This window comes from Diabrotica virgifera, chromosome 5, assembly GCF_917563875.1.
Source record: "Diabrotica virgifera virgifera chromosome 5, PGI_DIABVI_V3a".
Classification (NCBI taxonomy): Eukaryota; Metazoa; Arthropoda; class Insecta; order Coleoptera; family Chrysomelidae; genus Diabrotica; species Diabrotica virgifera.
The window spans coordinates 62,000,704-62,027,396 of record NC_065447.1 but is presented as its reverse complement, the minus strand read 5'-3'; the positions used below and the strand labels follow the sequence as shown (position 1 = coordinate 62,027,396).

Genomic DNA, 26,693 nt, shown 5'->3' with positions numbered 1-26,693 from the left:
AGATGATGCCTTTGCCGTTCTAGCGGAAGCTCTACCTGCTGAACACCAACCACTTGTAGACTGGTTTGAAGACTACTATATTGGACGTATGAACAGAAGAGGAAATGGCAGAAGACCAAGTTTATTTCCCCAAAGGATGTGGAACCTCTACCAGAGAACTCTGGATGGAGAAGACCGGACAAATAATCACGCTGAGGCCGCCCATAGAAGACTCAAGATGGAATTGGGAGCAGATCATCCAACCATATGGAAATTTATAGATGGCCTGCGTCAGGTGCAGAAAGGTCGAGATGTCTATTTCGAGCAACTTGTGGCAGGTAATCTCCCACCATTGAAATTAAGAAAATACAGAGACGCAGATGATCGCATTTCACGGCTTGTGGGAAATTTTGATGCAAACGGGGATGTTTTAGAATTTTTAAGAGGACTAGCACATAATTATAATATGTAAGTAGGTACTTTATTTTAATTAATATTTCGTGAATAAGTTTTGTAGGTTAAATATAAATGTCTTGTATGTAAGTATAAATGTTTCAGAATTTTTAATTGGACTAGCACATATCTAATTATAACATGTAAATAATAACTAAAATAAAATATTCATTTTTCCAAAATCTTGTTTATTCATTTATTTATATATAATATCTACAGCTAGAAGCCAATTACAGATATTACATTAACTATGAGCTAAATAACAAGCACACACACATAAGTATAAAATTGACATATACAAATCTACCATTAATATTAAAATTTTGTGATCAATGGACTCCAATGTATCTACTTAAATAACTATATTAAAAGATTTTTTTCAAAATAATGTCTTACTAATAGACTCCAATGTAGGTATTTAGTCAACTAAAATAAAATCTCTGACGCCGAAATGGCCGACGCCGAAACGGCCTACGCCGAAACGGCTCTACGCCCAAACGGCCACGCCGAAATGGCCACGCCGAAACGGCGACGCCGAAATGTCCTAGACCCCAAAACCTAAGAGACCAAGGAATCATAGAACCATCTACATCCGAGTACAACAGCCCAGTAGTACTGGTACCGAAAAAAGCTATAGATGGAGGAAAAGCATGAAGATTATGCATAGATTTTAGACAACTGAACAAGAAGATAGTTACAGACAAATTTCCATTACCAAGAATAGATTCGATATTAGATCAACTAGGAAGAGCAAAATGGTTTTCAGTTATAGACTTAATGTCAGGCTTTCACCAGATACCATTAGAAAAATCATCGAGAAAATACACATCGTTCAGCACAGAAAATGGAGCATTTCAATTTACCAGATTACCTTTTGGATTAAATGTAAGCCCAAATAGCTTTTCAAGAATGATGTCAATAGCATTTTCAGGATTAACACCAGACAAAGCATTTCTTTACATGGACGATATCGTAGTAATTGGAATATCCGAAAAACATCACTTAGACAACCTGAAAAAGACATTCGAGACATGTCGTAAATTCAATTTGAAACTTAACCCAGGAAAATGTCAATTCTTTAGAAGGGAAGTAACATATTTAGGACATGATCTTTCTCAAGAGGGAGTATCACCAGACAAAGCGAAGTATGCAGCAATTGAACAATATCCGACACCTAAGACAGCGGAAGAAACAAAGAGATTTGTAGCATTTTGCAACTATTACAGACGTTTTATTAAAAATTTTGCGGAAATATGCAGACCACTCAACAAATTATCGAGGAAAGGAGTAGAATTTTCGTGGACCGAGGAGTGTGAAAAAGCATTCAAAAAGCTTAAAGCATCTCTGACGAAACCACCAATTTTAAAATATCCTGATTTCAACAAACAGTTTATCTTAACAACAGACGCATCCAATGAGAGTTGTTCAGCAATCCTAAGTCAAGATTACAACGGAATTGACCTACCTATAGCATATGCATCAAGAAGTTTTAGTAAAGGAGAATGTAATAAACCTATAATCGTTAAGGAATTACTAGCGATTCATTGGGGAATTAATTATTTTAAATGTTATCTATATGGAGCACCAACATTCAAAGTAAAAACAGACCATAAACCTTTGACACACCTATTTGCAATGAAAGAACCAACCTCAAAACTCACGAGGATCAGATTAGACCTAGAAGAATATGACTTCGAAATAGAGTATATAACAGGGAAAAGTAACTACGCAGACAGCCTTTCAAGAATAACATTGCATCAACTAAAAAACCTATACATAGACAACGCCCATATACTAGCTATAACAAGAGCTCAAGCAAAAGAAAAGGAGAAAGAAGCAAGACAAACAAAGGCTGAAAGTGAACTCGCACTACAGCCAGAAGCCACCAAGCAGACAGTAAGGAAGGTACTAAATAATTTAGAGGCGCATAGACTACCAATTTTGTCCTTTGGAGCAGAACTAATCTCACCAAGACTGAGCATTAGGGCCAAAAACAAAATAAAATGCAGCAAAAGCATAGCCACAGGATTGAATCGTTTCGATTTAAACCAAGCGTTGGTACAGCTTGATAAGCTGGCGGTAGAGAATGCAGTACGTAAAGTAAAAATATACGTAAATGATATTATTTTTAAAATGTGCACAATTGATGAATTTATTAAAGAAGGAAATAAAAAATTGAAGAATATAGAAATATACATATGTGAAGTACCAGAAACAATAAAAGATGACAAAGAAAAACACAGATTAATAGGAGAATACCATAATCACCCGATGTTCGGAGGACACGTAGGGAATAACAGCCTAATTAAGAAGCTAAAGGCAAGATTCCGATGGAAAAATTTGGAAAAAGACGTAAGAAAATACGTAAAACAATGCCACAAATGTCAAATTAACAAACCGAAAAGAACACATGTCGAAGAGTTCGTGATATCGGACACATCTTCCAAACCATGGGACATAGTATACATAGATACAATAGGTCCATTCACGAGAAGTAATGAAGGTAATAAATACTGTATCACAATGTTGTGTGAACTGACAAAATACGCGGTCAGCATACCAGTGAGCAATAAAGAATCAGAGACAATAGCAAGAGGAATCTTTGATCATTTCATACCAACATACGGACTCATGAAGCAAATAAGAACAGACCAAGGCACAGAGTATAAGAACGAAGTAATGCAGGAATTAACAAAGCTATTAAAAATAGAACACAACTTTTCAACGGCATACCACCCACAGTCCATTGGAAGTTGCGAAAAACTGCACAGAACGTTGAACGAGTACGTAAGAGCATTCATAGACGAAGACAGAGAAAATTGGGATGTGTGTTGCAGAATGTTCACATACTGCTACAATACAACCCCTAACGCGTATCATGGATACACACCGTTCGAACTGTTATATGGCAGGAAGGTTAACCTACCGGAAGACCTTACACATGAGATTCAACCATGTTACAGTATAGATGCCTACTACAATGAGTTACGATACAAACTACAAAGCGCACACGAGAGAGCCAGAACCTTCTTATTAAAACACAAAAAAGAGCGGCAAGAAAAGAATAAGCTCAAAGCAACACCACAACACTTTAAAATAGGAGACCTAGTCCTTGTAAAAAGGGAAGAGAATGGTAAGTTTGATAGTCTTTATGTAGGTCCTTTCACGATAACAGAAGTAAATAACGTTAATTGTAAAATCAGAATAGAAAACAATAAAATCAAGGAAATACATAGGAATAGATTATATGCTTACAATCCGAAAACACAGTGAGTGACAAGTGTTACGAAACAATGTTGTTAAACGAACCTTTTATATTATTTATGTATTTGCGTAGGCTTAGGAAGTTTGTATATAAAATAAATTTTTTGTATTGATTACAACACAGTATGGGTTGGTAGCACGACTTGCAAATTTCCCTCCCCGTAGTCGGAAATTTCCTAAAAAGGGAAGGTGTACAAGAATTCATCTGTACTCAGTAGATATATCTTAAAAACACCCTGTAATTATCTACGATAATTACTTTCAGTTATTTATGTCATCATAACAATATTACAACCTTCATTCGATTATATAAATATTGTTATCCTAGATCACGATTCACTAATAATTGCAGAGTCAATTATAAACACTTTTCATGGTCGATGCTGAATAGGCATTTCTAAATATATAAACAGCAAAACTATAACAAGGGAATTCTTATTATTATATTAGACATTCGTCATTCTATTTTGGTGATCAGACGTAATATTTCCACATTAAAGATAGTGTCTCTTTCTTCACGAGACGTTCTTTGGGTGCGGTGCTACCAGCTTATGCTCATGCGAGTGTAAATAAAACAACTCAACAAGTAAAAGCGTATCAATTATTCCACCCCTCGGATAAGGGATAACCACCCTCACCGGGAGAAGATAGCCTTAATGCCAGGGCTGTCATACCTCCCCTATTGTAAAAATCACGAGCCGCCACTGTTATTTATTTCAAACTGTCTTCGCATTGTTCAAAAAAGACTAAAAGACTATTTAAAAAAATCTTTTTTAAACAATGGTCTTAGTCTCCACTGTTCTTAAATAACATAACATTGTTCCAATTGTGACCTTATTGTGTGTAGTATTACAGTCCTATTTTTCGCTTCCGTTCTGTAATCGTGCTTCAGATAGGTTTGTGTTTGCGTTTTTTTTTTGTCTACCCATGAGTTTTTTACCAAATAAATGAAAAATACTCTATACAAATATACGTAATTTAGATGTATACTGTGCATATATATTTCATGTTATTTCAATTATAACGGAGTTTATCTGTAAGTATACCGTATTTTATTAATTTTTACCATATTATCCGGCTAACCCGGATTTTCGATAACCCGGATCGGCCGCGGTCCCGATTAATCCGAGTTATCGAGGTTCCACTGGACAGTAGTTTACAAGGGGGTTAAAATATAGTGAATAACCCTGTACATTCACTGGGGCCGACCGACCGGCTCTGTCCCGTCATACAGCTGACCGACTATAATAACTTTTATTTATATTCAATTTAGAATGTGTGTACTGATTTTCAGCCTTAGTAAATGGATTTAATTACCTCCGCAGGTAAGCAACTTTGACAAGCTGTCAGTACCACCTGTTCTACATACGTTTCGCTTGACCGACCGCAGTATGTTTCTCTACACAATCACGGTAATCAACTGTGAAAAAACTAGCTTTAGTAAATTCAGAGAGATTTTTCGGCGCTGCCGTCTATCACGTTGACGGACAGTGCGTCAAATTTATAAGCAAGTGTTGTGACACTATGTATTTTGCAAAGTGGAATAGGGAAACGTGCAACGTCTATAGACATTGTGTCACGATACATCAATGGAAATTAGACGTCTATTATAGACGTTCTGTCCGTCAACGGTTATATAAAAACTATAAAATTTTCTTTCACATATTTAATATATACTTTTTATATTACATTTTTTCGTTTTTTGCTGGTAATATATTACAAACTTCTGATATTACATTTTATACGGTGATGCTGCCACTGCCAGTGAGTGCAGCAGCAATTTTACTAAGTACGTCTAATCCAAATGATCCAGAAGCATCGCCCAAACCCAAAGCTGCGTTTTCAATTTGGCCAATGAAACCTGGAAAAAACAAAAGTATTTTAATAAAAGTATTTTGTATTTAGTTTTTATTTTTTTTTTTAGACATTCAAAATGGTAGGTTCACTAATGGTCCACATAGTGAGGCCGCTCTCGTATGAAAACTTTTCTTATTCGAGTTCTTTGCGGATTAATGTTCAAAAATGTCCCCTTTAAACAAATAGAAGGATGTCGGGAGAAATTTTGGGACAGAAATTGTTTAAAAAAAATTTTTATACAAATTCAAAAGATCACCATTCTTTGCTACTGAAATACTTATTTATCTACTCTATGTCATATTATGTATAAGTTTTTAGTTTGTGAAAACTGACATTATAGATAGCAGTGCGTGAAGGGTTTAAAGTGTGCGTGAAGTAACAATGTATTTTAAATGGGATTTACTTTTTCGCACACTTCAATGGGTTTTTTGGCACACTTTCATATAATCAAATATCCTTAACTTTAGCTTTGTCATGGTGATGACAATATGAGCAATGACTTACAACAAAATTTTTGACAGTTTTGTGGTTTGAAAGTAGTTAGGATTTTTAATGTCAAAGTTCTAAAAACTGTAGAATAGAAATGCATTCCAGTGACGTAGAGTTACAGTTTTTATATTTGTTTATCGTAGATAAAATATTGTATGAAACTGTGCGTGAAGTACTTTATGCGAACTTACGCGATGTATAGCACTCGCTCCGTTGTCGCTCGTGCTCTAAAAATCTCGTGCGTTCGCAAAAAGTACTTCACGCACAGTTTCATACAATGTTTTATCTACGATAAACAAATATAAAAACTGTAACTCTACGTCACTGGAATTTATTTCTATTCTACAATTTTTAGAACTTTGACATTTAAATATTCTAACTTCTTTCAAACCACAAAACTCTCAAAACTTTTGTCGTAATTTATTGCTCATTATGTCATCACCATGACAACGCGAAAGTTAAGGATATTTGATTATATGAAAGTGTGTCAAAAACAGTGAGAAAAAGTAAGTCCCATTTAAAATACATTGTTACTTCACGCACACTTTAAACACTTCACGCACTGCTATCTATAATGACAGTTTTCACAGACTAAAAACTTATACATAATATGACATAGAGTAGATAAATATTTTTTTTAGGTTTTTTTTGGGCCATTTTACAGAAAAGGTAGGTTTCCATTTTTCTCAAAAGTTGATAGTTTTCGAGTTATAACCGATCTAAAATTTAAAAAATGCGAAATACGCATTTTCGATGCTTGAAAACTCGTATGTAAATTATTATTTTTGAGGTTGCCAAGTGACTAAATTAAAGGGTTAAAGTGACAGTTAGAGTAGATGGAGAACTGTCTCCCCTGTTTGACATCAACATGGGGGTGAGACAGGGAGACGCCTTTCAACTATGCTGTTCAACCTAGTTCTTGAGGCAGTCATCAGAAAAACCAATGTAACCGGCCATATAAACACTATTATTAGTAGAAGCAAGACACGATTAATGGAAGCGTTCAAGGAAATTGATCCTGAAGCACAAAAAGGAGGGCTTAAAATAAACGAAAAAAAAAATAAGTACATGACCATCAACAGAACACCAGAGAATGAAAATAATATAGCAATAGACAACTATACTATTGAACGTGTGGAATGCCTTCACGTATCTGGGCACAGAAATCAATCACAATAATTCCGTAAGTAGCGAAATTCTTCTTCTTCTTCTTTTTGTATAGACATGACTCTGTCTGTTTTTCAATGTGCCTCTAGTAAGTTGTCGTTCCATCGTTTTCGTGGTCTTCCCACTGATCGTCTTCCTATTGGGGAATCGTCTCTCGCTGTCCTGACTACCCTATTTGTTGTCATTCGGCTTATGTGGTCATTCCATTCTATTCTTCTGTTTCTTACCCAGTTGTTAATGTTATCCACCTTGCATCTCCGTCGTATATCTGTATTTCTAGCACTGTCCCATAGAGTCTTACCATCGATTTTTCGAAGGGTTTTCATCTCCGCTGTTTCGAGCAATATTTTTGTCCTCTCTGTGTCGGGTCTTGTTTCTGCCGCGTATGTCATTATTGGTCTGATGACTGTTTTGTAAATTCTGCCTTTCATTTCTTTTCCGATATTTTTATTTCTCCATATTGTGTCATTCAGGCAACCTGCAGCTCTGTTTGCTCTATTCACTTGATCTTCCACTTCTGTTTCGAGTCTTCCGTAGCTAGATAGTGTGATGCCTAGGTATTTAAACTCCATCACTTGTTCTATTATCTGACCTTCCAGCTCCAATTTACATCTTATTGGAAAGTAGCGAAATTAATGCACGTATTTCCAGTGGAAATCGTACATACTATGCTAATAAAAGATTGATGACATGGAAATTATTAGACAAAAGAATCAAAATGACTATCTATAGAACATTGATTAGACTCATAGTAACCTATGGTTATAAAACCTGGGTAATGACGAAAAAAGATGAAGCCCAACTCAGGACATTCGAGAGAAAGATACTGAGAGAAGTATATGGCCCGGTACAAGAGGAAGACGGCACATGGAGAATCAGGAGAAACGACGAGGTTAATGAACTGAATGAAGGGTATGATATTGTAAGATTTGTGAAAAGTCAAAGACTGTCATGGCTGGGACATGTTCAGCGACAAGAAGATACTAAGACAACTGTGGAAGCCGGTAGGAAGGCCCAGGACGAGATGGTTTGATGACGTGGAAGACAACCTGAAAACCATGAATATAAGATAATGGAGGAGAAGGGCACAAGAGAGATCTAAATGGAAGGACATAGTCAGACAGGCAAAGACCCATCCAGGGTTATGATGCCAAAAGAAGAAGAAGAATAGAATGTATTTTGAGTTAAATAAATTACATACATTCTTATTTTTGCGTCAATTAATTTAATTAAAAAAAATTTTTTTTTGGTCACCCTGTATAAATAATAATATTGTTGTTTATATTACTGAATAGAGAATTGAACATCCTTTCAGATGAGCACACGACCCCTATTCCCATTTAAAAAATCATCGATTACGTCATCACGCCCAGATGGATGACGTCACTAGTATGAAATATATACCTATATAAAAAAATTGTAATTTAAAAATAAAAATCGACCTGTTTAGTTAATGAGGGAAAATACGTGAAGATGGTCTATAACTAAAATTTATGAAACAACAGTAAAGCTTACCCAAAAATAAGAAGACTACAAGAATGTATTGGAAATGTTCCATTGTAAATCGTTGACAAATCAGACTGAATATGGTTTCTGTGATGTTGTCACATATTTATACTCATCGCAGATTCGGCTGAGTTGGTATGGGCAACTAATATAATATAATGTATTAATATTATGCAAGCCAATAAATAGTATGAAATAATTATAGTGTTAAAATTATCGCTAATTTTTTTGTAACAAATTCAAATGTTCAAGAGCTCAATGTTAACGTACATAATATATACCTACATACATAAATAATTATTGTACAATGTTTTAACTGGATTGATCTGTCTTATATCTTCCGATTTTCAATATTGATCTACCAGCTCAGACTCATATGAATTGGAGCAAAACCAATAATGCAATACAATTTTATTTGTCTGAAATATAATTTATTTATTATCAATAACGAATTAGGCCTAGATCCCACGTACCAAAAACAAGTTTATTAATAGCAAGCTAAAAATTTGTTAATAGCTTAACGGTGTCTAGTCGGACAAACTTTGATGTATGGGAACAACGGAACAGGGGATGTTTTAACTGTGGAACAGATTACAGATTTCGAATGTCAGACTACGAAATGACTAAAAATTGACTTTTTGACTAAATTTACAACGAATGACCAGAGAGAGATGCCTAAAAACAGACGGAATTAGGAATGGATAATAGAAAAAAAGATACTTCATAAGAAGTTCTGCATAATAATAATTTATACGGTCCAAAATCTAAGAAGCAACCAAGTGCCATATAAATTTTTAAAGCAAGAATCAACATCAACTATGATTATGCAAATGAAACCACATATCTAGCAGTAAATAACCACACATATACACACATTTATTTTTCCTTAATCTGCAAAATCAACTCCACAACTAAATATAAAATATCTAAAAAATATATGTGTACAACAAATAGTCCTAAAGAGATATAACAATTTATTGAATTTATCCTAATAAAACCCATAAAATAGTTCATAAAATATGCTGATAAATTCTCCATAAAAATATTATTGTTGGTGATCATTGTCCATTAATTCCCTACCAACATAAGAAAAATAAAACCAAACTTATGGTCAACTGACCATAACTGAATCTGTGGTTGTGGAACAACAACTGTCACTACTGTCAGTTAGACTATGGGTAAAGGTATAGATATAATAACAATAGATTAAGCCAGGTCCGAAAAATAGCGTAACGCGGAGAGTTCGGGTCGGTGGTCTATCTATCTCTCTCTACCGGCGCTTAGCTTTCTCTCTCTAGCATATGATGGCCGCCGCCTCTGTGTCTGTGTCGTTCCATTACTCCCACCTCTTGGTAGATACGCTCACACTCGTACGACAGACAAAGATAGCTAGACCACCGTACTTGATATTGGCGTTCCACCCCAATGCATTGAGTGGCATATCCCTAGCCTTGTCTATTGTTAACATGTCCCTGGGTAAAGGTCAGTTGACCGATAGGGTTAACCACTGATTGTGAAACTGGCCGTAAGCAGTATAGTCTCTGGGCTGATTATCGGAGAATAGGCCATTTTTGGGAAAAGTTATTTATGTACCAGCAATTTTATTGCTGCAATCGAAGCTTATGATTATATATATTAATAATATAGGTATGCAAAGTCCGCAGATAGTGTGCTACTTTTTTATAAACAAAATGGCGCCCGAAAATCGTGTTTTTTCAATTATTGCTCTATAACTCCGAAGATTTTAACTTTACAACAAAAACACTCAAATAAAAATTCACCGCAATTAAATTATGCATAGAGATATGTTTTTTCCGATCTGCTCCGACGAAAATTTTCCTCGGAAAATCCGGGTTTTCCCAAAAAAATCTTTAATTTTCAAATAAAGTTTTAGTTAAGTAATTATCTACCAATAATTAAATAATTTGGTGACTTAAAAGCCTTCTTGGTTTGGATTATAGTTTCAGAAGCTGGTGAAAATTGAACGAATATTTTAGCAACAATTCAATTGTTAATTAATAATTTACGGTCGCAATAATAACCAAAATAATTATGATACACTGATCAAACTTTGAAATCTTATAAAGATGAGATGCCTATTTAACATTTTGTTGACAAAATATAAATTTTTTATTTTTTTGCATAATATTTAAATGTTTTAAAAAAATAGTTATAAACAAATTAACGTTTATCAGAAAGTTTTTATTATATTCTAATTTTAAAAAATAGTTAAAATGCGTATTTCAAATATCTTGAAAATGAATGTTTTAAAACTTTTTTGCAACCATTTGCAAAAAAGTTTTGAAACAGCAAAGTAAACATACGATTATTGCGTTGTTTATATTTTTTTAAATTCTTTCAAAGCGTAAAAGTGAGTTTAAAGTACAAGCTAATTATTATAAATATAAATATTTATAAATAAGCTAAAGATTATAAATATTTTTTTGTAACTTATACGCGCGAAAGTAGACTAATACAATACCGTAGCTATGTATTTTGTATTATACCCGTCCACCCACATACACTACTCGCGCGAGTTTAAAGCGTGTCAGTCGCTTCGATTGAACATCTCCGGCTCTGTATCAAGCTTACTTTCGCGCTAAAAATTACAAAAAAAAGTATTTTTAATATTTGATTAAAATAGAACCATTGAACTAATATTTGATATTCTTTGTGAATAATTAGATTGTACCACAGACTCCCTTTTAAGCTTTGAAACAACTAAAACAAATTATAAACAACGGAGCAATCGTATATTTACTTTGCTGTTTCATAACTTTTTTGCAAATGGTTGGAAACATTTTTTAAAGCATTCATTTTCAAGAGCTTTGAAATACGCATTTTAAGTATTTTTAAAATTAGAATATAATAAACAATTTCTGACAAATGTTAATTTGTTTATAACTATTTTTTTAAACATTTAAAGATTATGCAAAAAAAATAAAAAATTTATATTTTGTCGACAAAATATTAAATAGGCATAACATCTTTATAACCTTTCTAAGTTTGATCAATGTCTCATGATTATTTTGGTTTTTACTGTGACTGTAAATTGTTAATTAACAATTGAATTGTTGCTAAAATATTCGTTTAATTTTCACCGGCTTCTGCAGTTATAATCTATACCAAGAAAGCTTTTATTTCACCAAGTTATTTAATTATTGATAAATAATTACTTGCCCAAAAAAATTATTTGAAAATTCGAGATTTTGTTGGGAAAACCCACATTTTCCGAGCAAAATTTTCGTCGGAGCAAATCGGGAAAAACATGCCTATATGTAGAATTAAATTAAGGTGAATTTTTATTTGAGTTTTTTTGGTGTAAGGTTAAAATCTTATTTTAAGTTGGAGTCGGAGTTATAGACCAATAATTGAAAAAAACCCGATTTGGGGGCGCCATTTTGTTAATGAAAAAAGTAGTACACTGTCTGCGGACTTTGCATACCTATATTATTAATATATAGGATAATAATATTCGATTCCAGCAATAAAATTGCTGGTAAATAACCTTTCTTTGTACTTTACTAATTAGACCAGCGTATTATAACTATTATTTTTTTCAAAATTTAATAATTATGCAAAAAAACGAAAAATTTACATTTTGTCGATAAAATATTAAATAAGCATCTCATCTTTATAATCTTTATAAGTTTGATCAATGTATCATGATTATTTTGGTTATTATTGCGATCGTAAATTGTTAATTAACAATTGAATTGTTCCTAAAGTATTCGTTTAATTTTCACCGGCTTCTGGAATTACAATCAATACCAAGAAAGCTTTGATGTCACTAAGTTATTTAATTATTGATTAATAATTACTTACCTAAAACTTTATTTGAAAATTAGAGTTTTTGTTGGGAAAACCCGCATTTTCCGAGGAAAATTTTCGTCGGAGCAAATCGGGAAAAACATATCTCTATGTAGAATTTAATTGCGGTGAATTTTTATTTAGGTGTTTTTGTTGTAGTGCTAAAATCTTCGGAGTTATAGAGCAATAATTGAAAAAAATACGATTTGTCGGCGCCATTTTGTTTATAAAAAAAGTAGCACACTATCTGCGGACTTTGCATACCTATATTATTAATACATACAATAATAAGATTCGATTCCAGCAATAAAATTGCTGGTAAATAACTTTTCCATGAATTTTGCTAATTAGCCCAGAATAGTATGTATTCGCCAATATTTAACCTTGCCACATTAACTGTATTTTTTCTTTTTAAGGTGACCATCCTCCTATAACTCCAATGAAAGCAGCTTCGAGGAATGAATTGGACGGAGATTCCTGGAAACTGTACGATTATATCACTAGGCATTTTATCGGAACTCTAGCCAAAGATTGTCGGTATCTCACAACTACAGCAATTATGACAATAAATAATGAAGAATTTTCCGTAACTGGAAAAGCTCTTACAGAACCAGGGTTCACGACGGTGATGCCTTGGCAGGTACGTTAGTTTAAGTATTTTGTAAATTATGTTAAACTCTAGAATGTCAATACTTATCTTCTTCTTCTTCATGTGCCTTGCCCGTTGCGGACGTTGGCTATCATGATAGCAATTTTAATTTTGTTTGCGACGTTTCTGAATAACTCGATCGATGTTAGTCCAAACCATTGGCGTAAGTTTTGAAGCCATGAGTATCTTCTTCTTCCGGGTCCGCGTTTGCTCTCTATTTTACCCTGTATTATCAGTTCGAGTCTATATCATGTCTCATAATATGACCGAGGTATTCAAGTTTCCGTTTCTTAATAATTGTGAAAGAGATTTCTTTTTGTTTTCCCATTCGGCGCAATACCTCTACGTTGGTGGTGTGAGTCGTTCAGGATATGTTGAGGATACGTCGGTACACCCACATTTCGAATACCTCCAGCTTCCTTATTAATGTTTCCGTTAGTGTCCATGCCTCTACACCATACAGCAAGATTGGAAATACATAGCATTTTAGCAGCCGTATTTTTAGTGGGAGAGATATGTCGCAATGGGTGAATATGTTTCTCATGTTGTTAAATGTTGCTCTGGCCTTTTCAATTCTAAATCGTATTTCGGTTGTTTGATACCATTTCAAGTTGACGACTGATCCAAGGTATATAATATACGAGTCAACGTGTTGAATTTTGCAGGTTTTTGAGTTTTGCTGACCAGCATCTATTTTGTTTTATTTATGTTGTTATCTTTTTTCTTCACCCATCCTGTCCATAAGAGGTTGAAGTTCATCGATACTACTGGCAAGTACGACTGTATCGTCCGCATATCGGATGTTATTTGTCAACACATCCCTGTCGCACACCTTCTTTGATATCAATGCTCTCTGTGGACGCATTGCCAACTTTTACCCTGGCTGTCAGTGATGCCAGTAGAGACTTGTCACAATTTGGATGTCCTTATCATCAATTCCTATGTTTTGTAGAATTTCAATTAGTTGGTCATGTCTTACATTGTCAAAGGCCTTCGGGTAATCTACAAAGCAGATGTATACATCCTTGTTCATATCTCTACACCTCTGTGCTAATACTTGCAGGCAAAACACTGCCTCCCTTGAGCCCAAAACGTTCCTAAAACCAAATTGTGACTCGTTGATTTCCGCTGCACACTTGTTGTAGATTTTGTTATATATGATTTTGGTGAAGACTTTGGTGATATGAATAATTAGGCTTATCAGTCTATGTTGGCCACACAATTTAGTGTTTGGGTTTTTAGGTATGGCCACGAAGGTTAATTGTAACCAATTTTCGGGAATTCTGTCTCTCATATATTATTAAAAATAGTGGTTAGGGTTTCTAGGAATGAATTGTCCGTTTCGCATAAGAGTTTTAGCACTTCAGCATGAATATTGTCAGGTCCTGGAGATTTTTGTTATTTTTGAGGGACCATACTGCTTTTTCTACCTCTGAATTGAGAATGGAAGGACTGTTTTCGGTAATTTCAATTGAGTAATTATTAGGGCGCGGCGGTCTGAATCAAAGAGGTTTTCAACATATTGCTTCCATGTTTCTAGAACCTTTATACAGTTAATACTTATGACGAAGTGAATCAGCTTTTGTTGGATGTATGTTCCTTGTAGCCAAGTGTATAAAAACGACAGGTGTAAATATTCGTTAGCGACCTCAGTGTAATGGAAAACGCAAATAGAAGTTAAACTTTATTTAAAAACTGGCGAGGATTCAAAATCATTTAAATGCGTATTCACCTTATTTATAAATTTGGAAATGTTGAAACGCTTGGAAACTTTAAAAAACTTAATTTACATTAAGCTATTAAAACTCACTTTTTCCTCTCGAATTACTGCACTGATCAGTTAACTTTTTAACTTGGCACTCTCGCCCGGACAAATGCAAACTTATGTTAACAGTTACAACCTCTAAAAGCTAATAATAATTATGAATAATGATTTTATTGAAGTTACATCTTGAATGTATGAAGTGAATCCAAAGAATGAATATGAATGTACGTTTTTCTTAGTGTCAATATATTTCCGAGTCAGCCCCACGCGCCGTGACGCTATTACCAAATATTAAGAGCACACAGTAGCGATCAACAGGTAGCAACAAACGCGGTCCAAATTGCGAAAGTTCTGCGAACTTTCAAAAGTGAGCCAACAGTGCGTCGGTAATTCGACACTGACAGTGACGTTTATACTATCAAAAACAATCATTTTTAGACACATTTGCGCGAGATGTCGCCAAGTCAGAGACGTTCGATTTCGTTTTATAAAAATATCGATTTTTAGTAGTTCCAATGTGACAAAAAATCTAGGCAAGGGATAAAAAAGTTTATTTGAAGAAAGTGTATTTTTTGTTCTTCTTAATGGCGGTACAAGCTCCTTTTTGCAATATTTTATTTAGTTATAGAGTCATTTCCACATACTAACATATTTCTCAAATTGGGCTCTGTACTGCCATTCTTTATTATATTACGAATATGTGTGCCAAATACCTCTACAAAATATTCAAAATTAGAGCCTCAATCTTGAAACGCGTTTGTTGCTACCTGTTGATCGCTACTGTTTGCTCTTAAAGAAAAAAGGATTTATTAATCGTCAGCATTTATGTGCAATCTCCACGATATTGTTTATGATTTGTTCGGCGATAATAATGCAATTATACAATAGCAATTTAACTAAAATTAGGCAACATGACAACATGATTTCGTTAGTTCCCTATACAGGGCGTTTAATAGATTGTTTAATTCTCGGATATCTGTATGAATATTTGAGATTAATCAAATATATTTCTCATACTTTGACACCAAGAGTGTAAGAATAGCTCCTTTGAGGAATTTAAGTAGATTGCAGAAGAATGTTATGCAGTCACACACTATATTCTAGGGCTAGACCTAAGAGCTATAACCAGTTTAATATTTCTTTGCTTACCTATTTCAAGGAGGCAATTTGAGATTTGAGGCAAAGTTGTTTGCTCATTTTTTCACTAAGATTGTAGTTAGATTATGTTTCCAGGCAACAGCAAAGTTATGTTCCTATAAAAGACACGCAACTTTTCTTGCTCCTTCGTCATTTCTCCCACTCCCACTACGACTTGATCACAATCACGTTGCCTGAAGTGATGCTGCTTTCTTAAGAGATTCTGGCTAAATCTCCTTTTCGTGGTGAACGTTATTAAAATTTGTTTTGCCTCTGTTGGCTTTAAAGTGCTCCTAATATACATTGCATTAAACTAAATAGTAATTACCTTATTTGCTGATTCTAAATAATGATGGCTACACCTATATCATTTTAGGCACTTGGTAAAAACGAAATACTTCCAGATTTGACAGCAAACGAATTAGTGCCAATCACTGAGGCCAAAATTACAGAACACCAAACTCAACCTCCTGATTACTTAACTGAAGCTGAACTTATTACGTTGATGGAAAAACATGGTATTGGTACCGATGCTTCCATTCCAGTTCACATTAATAACATATGTCAAAGAAATTACGTTACAGTCATAAGTGGCAGAAAGCTAAAACCGACATCCCTTGGTATTGTGCTAGTTCATGGATATCAAAAGGTAAGTCGATGAAATTGTTTTTTATTATTTCTTCTTCTTCTTTTATATAGGCAGTACTGCCTGTTTTTCTTCAACGGTGCCTTTCATTCTGCCCCTAAGTTGTCATTCCATCTTTTCCTTGGGCGTCCTATACTTCTTCTGCCTAACGGTGACTTGTCCCTGGCTGTTCTTACTATCCTTGATTCAGACATCCTGCTTATGTGTTCATTCCACTCTTCTTTTCTGTTCTTTACTCAGGTATTTATATTGTCTACCCCACATATGCGTCTGATTTCCTCACTTCTTACCCTATCCTGTTGTCCTTTTCCAGCCATCCTTCTTAAGATCTTCATTTCATTGGTCTTCATATGTCTTCGTGTTTTGCTTGTGTCTGGTCTTGTTTCGGCCGTGTAAGTCATAACTGGCCTAATAACTGACTTATATATTCGGGCCTTTGTTTCCAATCTTAGTATTTTTTCTGTTTGTTTTTTCAAAGTATCTCGTTTAGGCATCGCCGTTCTACTGGATTTAATTATTTGGTCTTTTACCTCTTCTTCGATATTGTTGTCGGCTGATAGATTAATTCCCAGGTATTTGAAAGTCATTACTTGTTGTATAATTTGGTTGTCTAACTCCAATAATTTGCATCTTATAGGTTCTTTGGCTATTACTAAGCTTTTTGTTTTTTGGGCTGATATTTTCATATTCATTTATTTTGCGTTAGTATTGAATTCGTGCAGTAATCTTTGTAGGTCGTCTTCGCACTCTGCTACTAACACGGTGTCATCGGCGTAACAGAGTATTTTTATCCCTCTATCGCCCATTTTGTACCCTCTTTTTTTTCTTCACTTGTTTTATTATTGCATCCAACATTATGTTAAACAGTAGAGGGCTTAGTGAATCTCCTTGCGTGATTCCTGTGTTTGTTTCTATGGGTTGTGTTATTATTCCATTGACTTTCATTTCTATTTTATTTCTTACCTATATGTTTTCTATCAGTTTTATGATATCCAGTGGTAAATTTTTGTCATATAGTAGGTGTATCACATCTTTTAGTTGGATTCTATCAAACGCTTCCTCTAGGTCTATGAAACAGAAAAAGGTCTTTTTTATCATTTGAGTATTAATATTCATATAATGGTTTCTATACTACTCTCCTACTGAACTCGAAAAATTACAGCGAATTTCTAAAATATGTAGATTGGAAGCTGAACTGATATCAACAATGAAGCTGTTTAGTATGGTATAACTAGACCCAAACCCAGACATCCAAAGTGAAAGTTATCCTCCAACACCAAATTGTTCTATATGGTCCACATAATGTTCAGAAAAAGGTCACACCATTTTGAGCGTCGGGTTTGGGGGGGGGGGGGGGGGAGGGGGAGGAAATCGGTAAATTCGTAGTTTTTTACGTTTTTCGTCAATATTTCTAAAACTATGCGGTTTAGCATGAACAACCTTGTATACAAAAATGTTCTACATTAAATTTGAAATAAAAAAGGACCTATGCATAATCCTCATGAACGGTTCCAAAGTTACGGAGGTAGTATAGTATAATTGGTGCAAAAAAAGGTCTGCCCCAGACATCCAAAGTAAAAGTTTTCCTCCAACACCAAATTGTTCTACAGTATTTCTCATGGTCATCTTTCAGTGCGTCACAGTTTTTCGATTTCTTTCTAACGCATTAAATTGTATGTGACAGAAAAAAAGGCACGTCGGTGATAACATTTCGTCGGTGACATTTTTATAACATTTCTTCTAGTTATTCTAGTTGTCGATAGATGGCGCCATAATAAAAAAATATTTTTTTTTAATTAGATAATAATATTACAAATATAATCTGTATAATTTATAAGACTATACAAATCAAAGAAAATACCATTTTATAAATGCAAGAAACACATTTGATTTGTTTTTATTCCAAATTGAAAATAAAATGTGACAACTGTCAGATTTAACTAAAATGCCATGTTAGAATACCTAAATGTCATAAATGTGTATTAGCACGGACTTACCCTTTTTCCTATCATTTGTTACGCACTGAAAAATGATCATGAAAAGGACAATATAAGGTCCACATATATTGTTCAGTAAAAAGTTACACCATTTTGAGCGTCCGGTTTGGAGGGGAGATGGCGGAGAAGTCGGCAAATTGTAGTTTTTTACGTTTTTCGTCAATATTTCTAAAACTATGCTTTAGTGTAAACAATGTTCTATACAAAAATGTTCTACATAAAATTTAAAACAAAAAGGTCCTATACATAATTGTTATAAAATCAACGGTTCCAGAGTTACGGAGGGTGAAAAGTGAAGTTTTCGATACTTTTTATATTTTTTGGGCAATTTATAATATTATTACTGATGAAAGAAGCTGTCTTTAAGAGGACTGTATTTTGTAAATAAAATTTGCTATTTCAGTGGCCGATGGTATGTTAGTGATAAGCGCTTGAAGAAACGTCAACCTCACCACCCAAAATCGTCATCAATTGCCCAAAAAATTAAAAGTATCGAAAATCTCCACTTTTCACCCTCCGTAACTCTGGAACAGTTGATTTTATAACAATTATGTATAGAACCTTTTTTGTTTTAAATTTTATGTAGAACATTTTTGTATAGAACATTGTTTATAGGTCTGGATCCCGCGTATAAAAAAAAGTTGATTAATAGCAAGCTGAAAATTTGTTAATAGCTTAAGGGTGTCTAGTCGGACAAACTTTGATATATGGGAACACTGGAACAGGGAAAGTTTTAATTGTGGAACAGGTTAAAAATTTGGAACGGTCATACCACGAAAACGTCACATGTATTTTGTCCGACAGAACTTCAGATTGATTTGTTACCCTTTCATTAAACTCTAATGCAAAAATCAGACTGCTATTTATCACCAAATGGGCATTTTAATGAGTGGAACACGTAGAACTTGTCAAATGACAGGAATTATGACAGGTGATAAATAGCAGTCTGATTTTTGCATGAGAGTTTAATGAAAGGGTAACAAATAAATTGGAAGTTCTGTCGGACAAAATACATGTGACGTTTTCGTGGTCTGACCGTTCCAAATTTTTAACCTGTTCCACAATTAAAACTTCCCCTGTTTCATTGTTCCCATATATCAAAGTTTGTCCGACTAGACACCCTTAAGCTATTAACAAATTTTCAGCTTGCTATTAATCAACTTTTTTTCATACGCGGGATCCAGACCTATTACGCTAAAGCATAGTTTTAGAAATACTGACGAAAAACGTAAAAAAACTACTAATTTACCGACTCCTCCCCCATCTCCCCCCCAAACCGGACGCTCAAAATGGTGTATCTTTTTACTAAACAATATGTGGACCATATAGAACAATTTAGTGTTGGAGGAAAACTTTTACTTTGGATGTCTGGGTCAGGCCTTTTTTGGACCAATTATACTATACTACCTCCGTAACTTTGGAATCGTTCACTTTAGAAGGATTCTGCATAAAGCCTTTTTTATTTTAAATTTAATGCAGAACCTTTTTGGTGTTGTTCATGCTAAACCGCATAGTTTTAGAAATATTGACGAAAAACGTAAAAAACTACGAACTTACCGATTTCTCCCCCCTCTCTCCCCCAAACCCGACGCTCAAAATGGTGTGACTTTTTCTGAACATTATGTGGACCATATAGAACAATTTATAACTTTCACTTTGGATATCTGGGTTATGCCATCTTTTGGATCAATTGTATCATACTAGTTCAACAAAATTTGGTTATATTCGTAGTAAGTATAGACTGTTTCATAAAGCACAGTCTGTTCGAAAGTTTATTGGGGAATAATTTAAGTCAAAGATATTAAGAACTTTATATTTGTAGATAGATGCCGAACTAGTACTTCCCACCATGAGATCAGCCGTAGAAGAACAGCTAAATCTAATAGCTGTAGGTAAAGCAAATTTTCACGATGTTCTTAAACATACTGTGGAAATATTTAAACTCAAATTTCAATATTTTGTCAAAAATATTGATTGTATGGACCAATTATTCGAAGTAACGTTCTCGCCCTTAAGTGCGTCAGGGAAAGCACATTCAAGGTATTGTTTTATATTATTTATGACCTTATTCTCCGTTTGAAAATTATTGATAGCACAGTTTTTACGACGCAGCGCAGGTCATTTGTATTGTATGTGGCATTGTATTCGAAGTTATTAACGTCGAATACAATGCAACATACAATACAAATGACCTGCGTTGTAAAACTGTGCTATCATACTCTGAGCTAATTAGCAAAATACAAGGAAAAGTTATTTACCAGCAATTTTATTGCTGGAATCGAATCTTATGATTGTATAATATTATTAATATAGGTATGCAAAGTCCGCAGATAGTGTGCTACTTTTTTTATAAACAAATTGGCGCCCGAAAATCGTGTTTTTTTCATTTTCTGCTCTATAAACACCCAAATAAAAGACGTGTTACTTCGACGAAAATTTTCCCCGGAAAATGCGGGTTTTTCCAACAAAATCTTTAATTTTCAACTTAAATTTTAGGTAAGTAATTGTTTATCAATAATTAAATAACTTGGTAATATAAAAACTCCTTTCGTATAGATTATAATTCCAGAAGTTGATAGAAATTGAATGAACAGTATAGCAACAATTTAATTGTTAATTAAAAATTTACGGTCGCTATAATAACCACGATAATTATGATACATAAGAATAACTATGATTTTTGTATAAAAAGACACTGTACCTATCTAATATACTTTACCGAATTGAAATTGGACTATTTAAGTGGCCTCAGGAATATTTTAAAATTATAAACAATTTTTTGGCTTATAAACAAATAGAATATTTTGGGGAATATTAAATTAAATTAAATCATGCAAACGGTTTTGGAAAAAAAGCGGTAGGACGCTTCTTTTAAAAGAAAAAACGTTTAATTTTGATGAGTGGTTCCTGAGATACAACCGGTCAAAGTTGACCGGCATTTACGGCAAAGATATAAACAATAGGATCATAATTTTCGAACCATCACCTTTTTATTTTTGTCCTCTTTCTCCACATCAATTTTATTATCTTTAAAATACTCATAACATATATTATTATAATAAAAACTATCGATATTACGAGTGAAAATTGCCAAAAATAGCAAAATTCGAATCAAAAATTAGGTTGAAGAAAATGTAATCTCAAAGTTCAAACTCGATATACGTTAAAAAATGCATTTTCTCGACTTCTCATGGAGCAATTTTCTTCATTATTTTTTTGTTCCTAAGTAACTCGAGTACAGCCATCTAACTAACGTATTAGAGTCCTTTTCATGAGCATTTTTCAGTGCGTCACAAATGATAGAAAAAAAGGTAAGTCCGTGATGATATACATTTATGACATTTATTCTAACATGACATTTTAGTTAAATCTGACAGTTGTCACATTTTATTTGCAATTTGGCATAAAAACAAATAAATTGTGTTTATTGCATTTATAAAATGGTATTTTCTTTGATTTGTATAGTCTTATAAATTGTACAGATTATATTCGTAGATACATTATATAATTCGTAAAAAATTTTTTCTTCGGTTATAGCGCCATCTATCGTCAACTAGAATAACTAGAATAAATGTTATAAATGTCTGTAATGACAGACGTCCCTTTTTTTCTGTCACGTATAATTTAATGCGTTAGAAAGAAATCGAAAAACTGTGACGCACTGAAAAATTCTCACGAAAAGGACTCTACTAAAAGTCAAACTTGCTTTCGTTTTGTTATAATAGATTAAATTTATTTATAAGAAAAGAAAACTACATATTTCTTCCAGTTGTAGACTTTTTTAGATAAACCTACTACAGGTGTACCTTTTAACGTTAAAAATACAAATATTCTTATTTGAAAGCTGTATAATTATTTAAACAATCTTTATTTGAACAAATTAAAAATTTTTGTTATAATAAATAAAATAATTTATTATAACAAAACAAAAGCAACTTTTACATTTAATAATGCGTTAGTTAGATGGCTCTACTCGAGTTACTTGGGAACAAAAAAAGAATGAAGGCTCCATGAGAAGGCGAGAAAATGCATTTTTTTAACGTATACCGATTTTGAACTTTGAGATTACATTTTCTCCAACCTAATTTTTGATTGGAATTTTGTTATTTTTGGCAATTTTTACTCGTAATATCCATAATATTTATTATAATAATAATTGTTATGAGTATTTTAAAGATATGAAAATTGGTGTGGAGAAAGAGGACAAAAATAAAAAGGTGATGGTTCGAAAATTATGATCCTATCGTTTATATCTTTGCCGTAAATGCCGGTCAACTTTGACTGGTTGTCTCAGGAACCACTCATCACAATTAAACGCTTTTTCTTTTGAAAGAAGCGCCCTGTCGCTTTTTTTCCAATACCGTTTTCATGATTTAATTTAATTTAATATTTCCCGAAATATTCTATTTGTTTATACGCCAAAAAATGGTTTATAATTTTAAAATATTCCTGAGGCCGCTTAAATAGTTCAATTTTAATTATGTAAAGTCAATTAGATAGGTACAGTGTCTTCTTATACAAAAATCATAGTTATTCTTATGTATCTTAATTATTATGGTTATTATAGCGACCGTAAATTTTTAATTAACAATTCAATTGCTGCTAAACTGTTCATTCAATTTCCATCGGCTTCTGGAAATATAATCTATACGAAAAGAGCTTTTATATTACCAAGTTATTTAATTATTGATAAACAATTACTTATCTAAAATTTTAGTTGAAAATTAAAGATTTTGTTGGAAAAACCCGAATTTTCCGGGAAAAATTTTCGTCGAAGTAAATCGGGAAAAACACGTCTCTATGCAAAATTTAATTACGGTGAATTTTTATTTGGGTGTTTTTGGTGTAAAGTTAAAATCTTTGGAGTTATACAGCAAAAATTGAAAAAAAAACACGATTTTCTGGCGTCATTTTGTTTATAAAAAAGTAGCACACTATCTGCGGACTTTGCATATAGTATTTTTACTACAAAAGCAAGATTACGTAGGTCAAAATTTCTGACGTAAAAGCACAGTCAAAACATTAGAATGTGACTTTTCATCATGGCCACGTTAATGTCATTACTTGTCAGAAATTTTTATTTGTTTTTGTTTACTATAAAAATAATATCTAGAATTCTTTATTCTAATTAATGATGTCAATCGGATTTCATTCATTTCCGAAATATATTAATCATATGTCAAAATATTTGTTAATGTTAACGAAAATAATGATATTCCATAACATCAACTCTAGAATTGAAATTTGTGTAACACAGCTGAAATACGACACCAACACGGAACTGCCCGATCTTGTATAAGCGTCCACATGGTATTTTAATAGGGCTTTTCATTCACAGTCATTTGTTTCGAGCTTCTGTCATATGTTGTATAATCCGTGTATACTAATATTATACACAGATTATACAACATATGACAGAAGCTCGAAACAAATGACAATCGATGAAAAGCCCTATAAAAAAACGCAATCGCGATTACATTGAGAATTTTAGAATTATATTAATTAAATAACCAAAAACATTTATTATTATCAATAATATAAATTTTCTAAAACAATTATTTAAGTTCAATATTCCAAAAAATAATAAATTTAGTTAAATATTTTAGACATTCGTACACTACTCATACATTCTAACGCAAATGACAGTTCAGTGTTGCTGGTTGCGGTCAATTATGCTGTGAGCCGTGAAATAATCGTATTTTAATGATTATACCTACACTATGATAATATTGTTGCTAATTAATATATTTCGGCAAGTAATGAAAACCAATTGACATCATTAATTAGAATAAATAATTATAGATATTATTTTCATAGTAAACAAAAACAAAGAAAAATATCTCTGACAAGTAATGACATAAACGTGGCCATGATGAAAAGTCATATTCTAATGTTTTGACAGTGCTCATACGTCAAAAATTTTGACCTACGTAATCTTGCTTTTGTAGTAAAAACACTATACCTATATTATTAATATATACAATCATAAGATTCGATTCCAACAATACAATTGCTGGTAAATACCTTTTCCCAAAAATGGCCTATTCTCCGATAATCTGCCAGACTATCAATAATGTTCAAATGGACAGTAATCCTAATATCTTTTTATTAAATATGCAGAATCAATAGGGCTTTTCATCGATTGTCATTTGTTTCGAGCTTCTGTCATGTGTCACATAATATTAATATATCTACGCCATACGTCTTTGGTTTGTATCATTGTAAAATACCAATAACGTATGACGTAGATATATTAATATTATGTGACACATGACAGAAGCTCGAAACAAATGACTGTGAATGAAAAGCTCTATTTTAAAAGTTTATCTACTCAACTTAAAAGTATATTCAGTACAATTTTTGCTGCAAGTCTAGTTAGAATTTGTTGTTATTGTGGTTTTAACTAAGTTAATATGCAAAAAAAATCATCTTGATCGTGAAACACAGCTACGAGCTGTTGGTGTGATACAGGGTAGTATGAACATCCGCGACGTGGCATAAGCTGTGTATTCTACCAAAAGTACTGTAGGACCGTTATGGTAGCATTTTCAAGAAACTGGTGATATAAGGGAAAGACGCACTGTTTTAACAAGAGCAACACAACAGGTAATGACAGGTTTGTTTGCCTTCAGGCATTAAGGAACCCCAATGTTCCTGCTAGCCAGCTAAGAAGTGAGCTAAAACATTCATGGCAATAATGTATCTGCTCAAACTGTCAGGAATAGGTTGCAGGAGATAATCTTCACGCTAGAAGTCCCATTAGAGTTCCAGTTTTGCCCCGTGGGAATCGCAAAGGAGATTAGAATGGGCTGAAGAACATTAAATTTGGCAAGGATAAGAATGGGCAAACATTCTTTTCACCGATGAATCCCGGTTTGGTTTATGACCCGATTCACGAAGATCGAGGATGTGGCGAACACCTGGCAACGCATCTCGCTTGCAAACAGTTCAAGAAGTTAACAGGTATCCAGGAGGAACTTTGATGGTTTGGGCTGGAGTTTCAATAGGTTTGTTACAGCAAAATAAAGCTCGAGAGATGTTACTGAATAAATAAAATGAACATTAATATACTCTATAATATAAAATACAAAGTTCAGTTAATCTCTCTTTATCTTATCTCAGGGATTTACAGTTGGTTCACAGAGGGGGATCCCGGTTAATTCTGAGTATTAAAACAACCTAATAGCTACAAAGATTTATTTAACATAAACTATAAAACAGAAAATGAAGCAACATATTAGAAAAATGTAGTGACTATTGAACTATTCAGACTATTAGATATAAAACACTGTAAAGACTTAAAAGGACCCTAACTTATCACATACAATACACCCTGATGAATTAAATGTACCCACGTTCAGCAAGAATCAGATATGTACAGTAACCATACTATATTAATATTACTATTACCAAATATAATGTAAAAAATTTATACCATGAAGTGTCAAATACCTACTTCTGTAAGTCTACCTGTGAAATTAACTACGTACAATAAATATATACCCTGTAATTACTCTGTTATAGCCATATCCAGGTGTACAATGAGGGTAGGTATAGACACACTATAAGATATAAATATGGTATATATAAAAATAGAGGTTATATTGTTAATATTGGTACCGACTTATCTCTATTCTTGCTTACGGTCTCGTGGTGGGTGTTCCAGTTGTGGTGCCTCTGGTTACTATTAAAGGTGCTAGGACAGCCAGGAGTCCCCAAGTTGTGTCCTCAGGAAGTAGGCCTACCAAGGATAGAAAACAAAACTGTCAGTAGGGACAATGTGAGACAGTAGAAATACGAGAGGCTATAAGCCTAATAATAGCTCTAAAGATATTTACCTGAGGTGTTATGTGGCCACCAGATAGGGGTTATTACCAGGACCTTCCCTTAGCCTCGAGTGATGAAAAACAGCCTAGGAAAGACACAGGGCATTAGTCCAAGCGTACCACAATGACCAAAACTATTGATTATAGT

At 33.4% G+C, this 26,693-nt stretch overlaps 1 protein-coding gene across 1 annotated transcript in view; it reads left to right on the top strand.

Moving 5' to 3' along the window:
* LOC114340598 (DNA topoisomerase 3-beta-1) overlaps positions 1-26,693 on the top strand; it is a 303,957-nt gene that overhangs the window by 242,374 nt on the left and 34,890 nt on the right. The window contains exons 6-8 of the mRNA XM_050650036.1: positions 12,942-13,165; positions 16,453-16,725; positions 20,542-20,759. Of these exons, the coding sequence (XP_050505993.1) occupies positions 12,942-13,165; positions 16,453-16,725; positions 20,542-20,759 (715 nt within the window). The remainder of the gene's footprint in view (positions 1-12,941; positions 13,166-16,452; positions 16,726-20,541; positions 20,760-26,693) is intronic.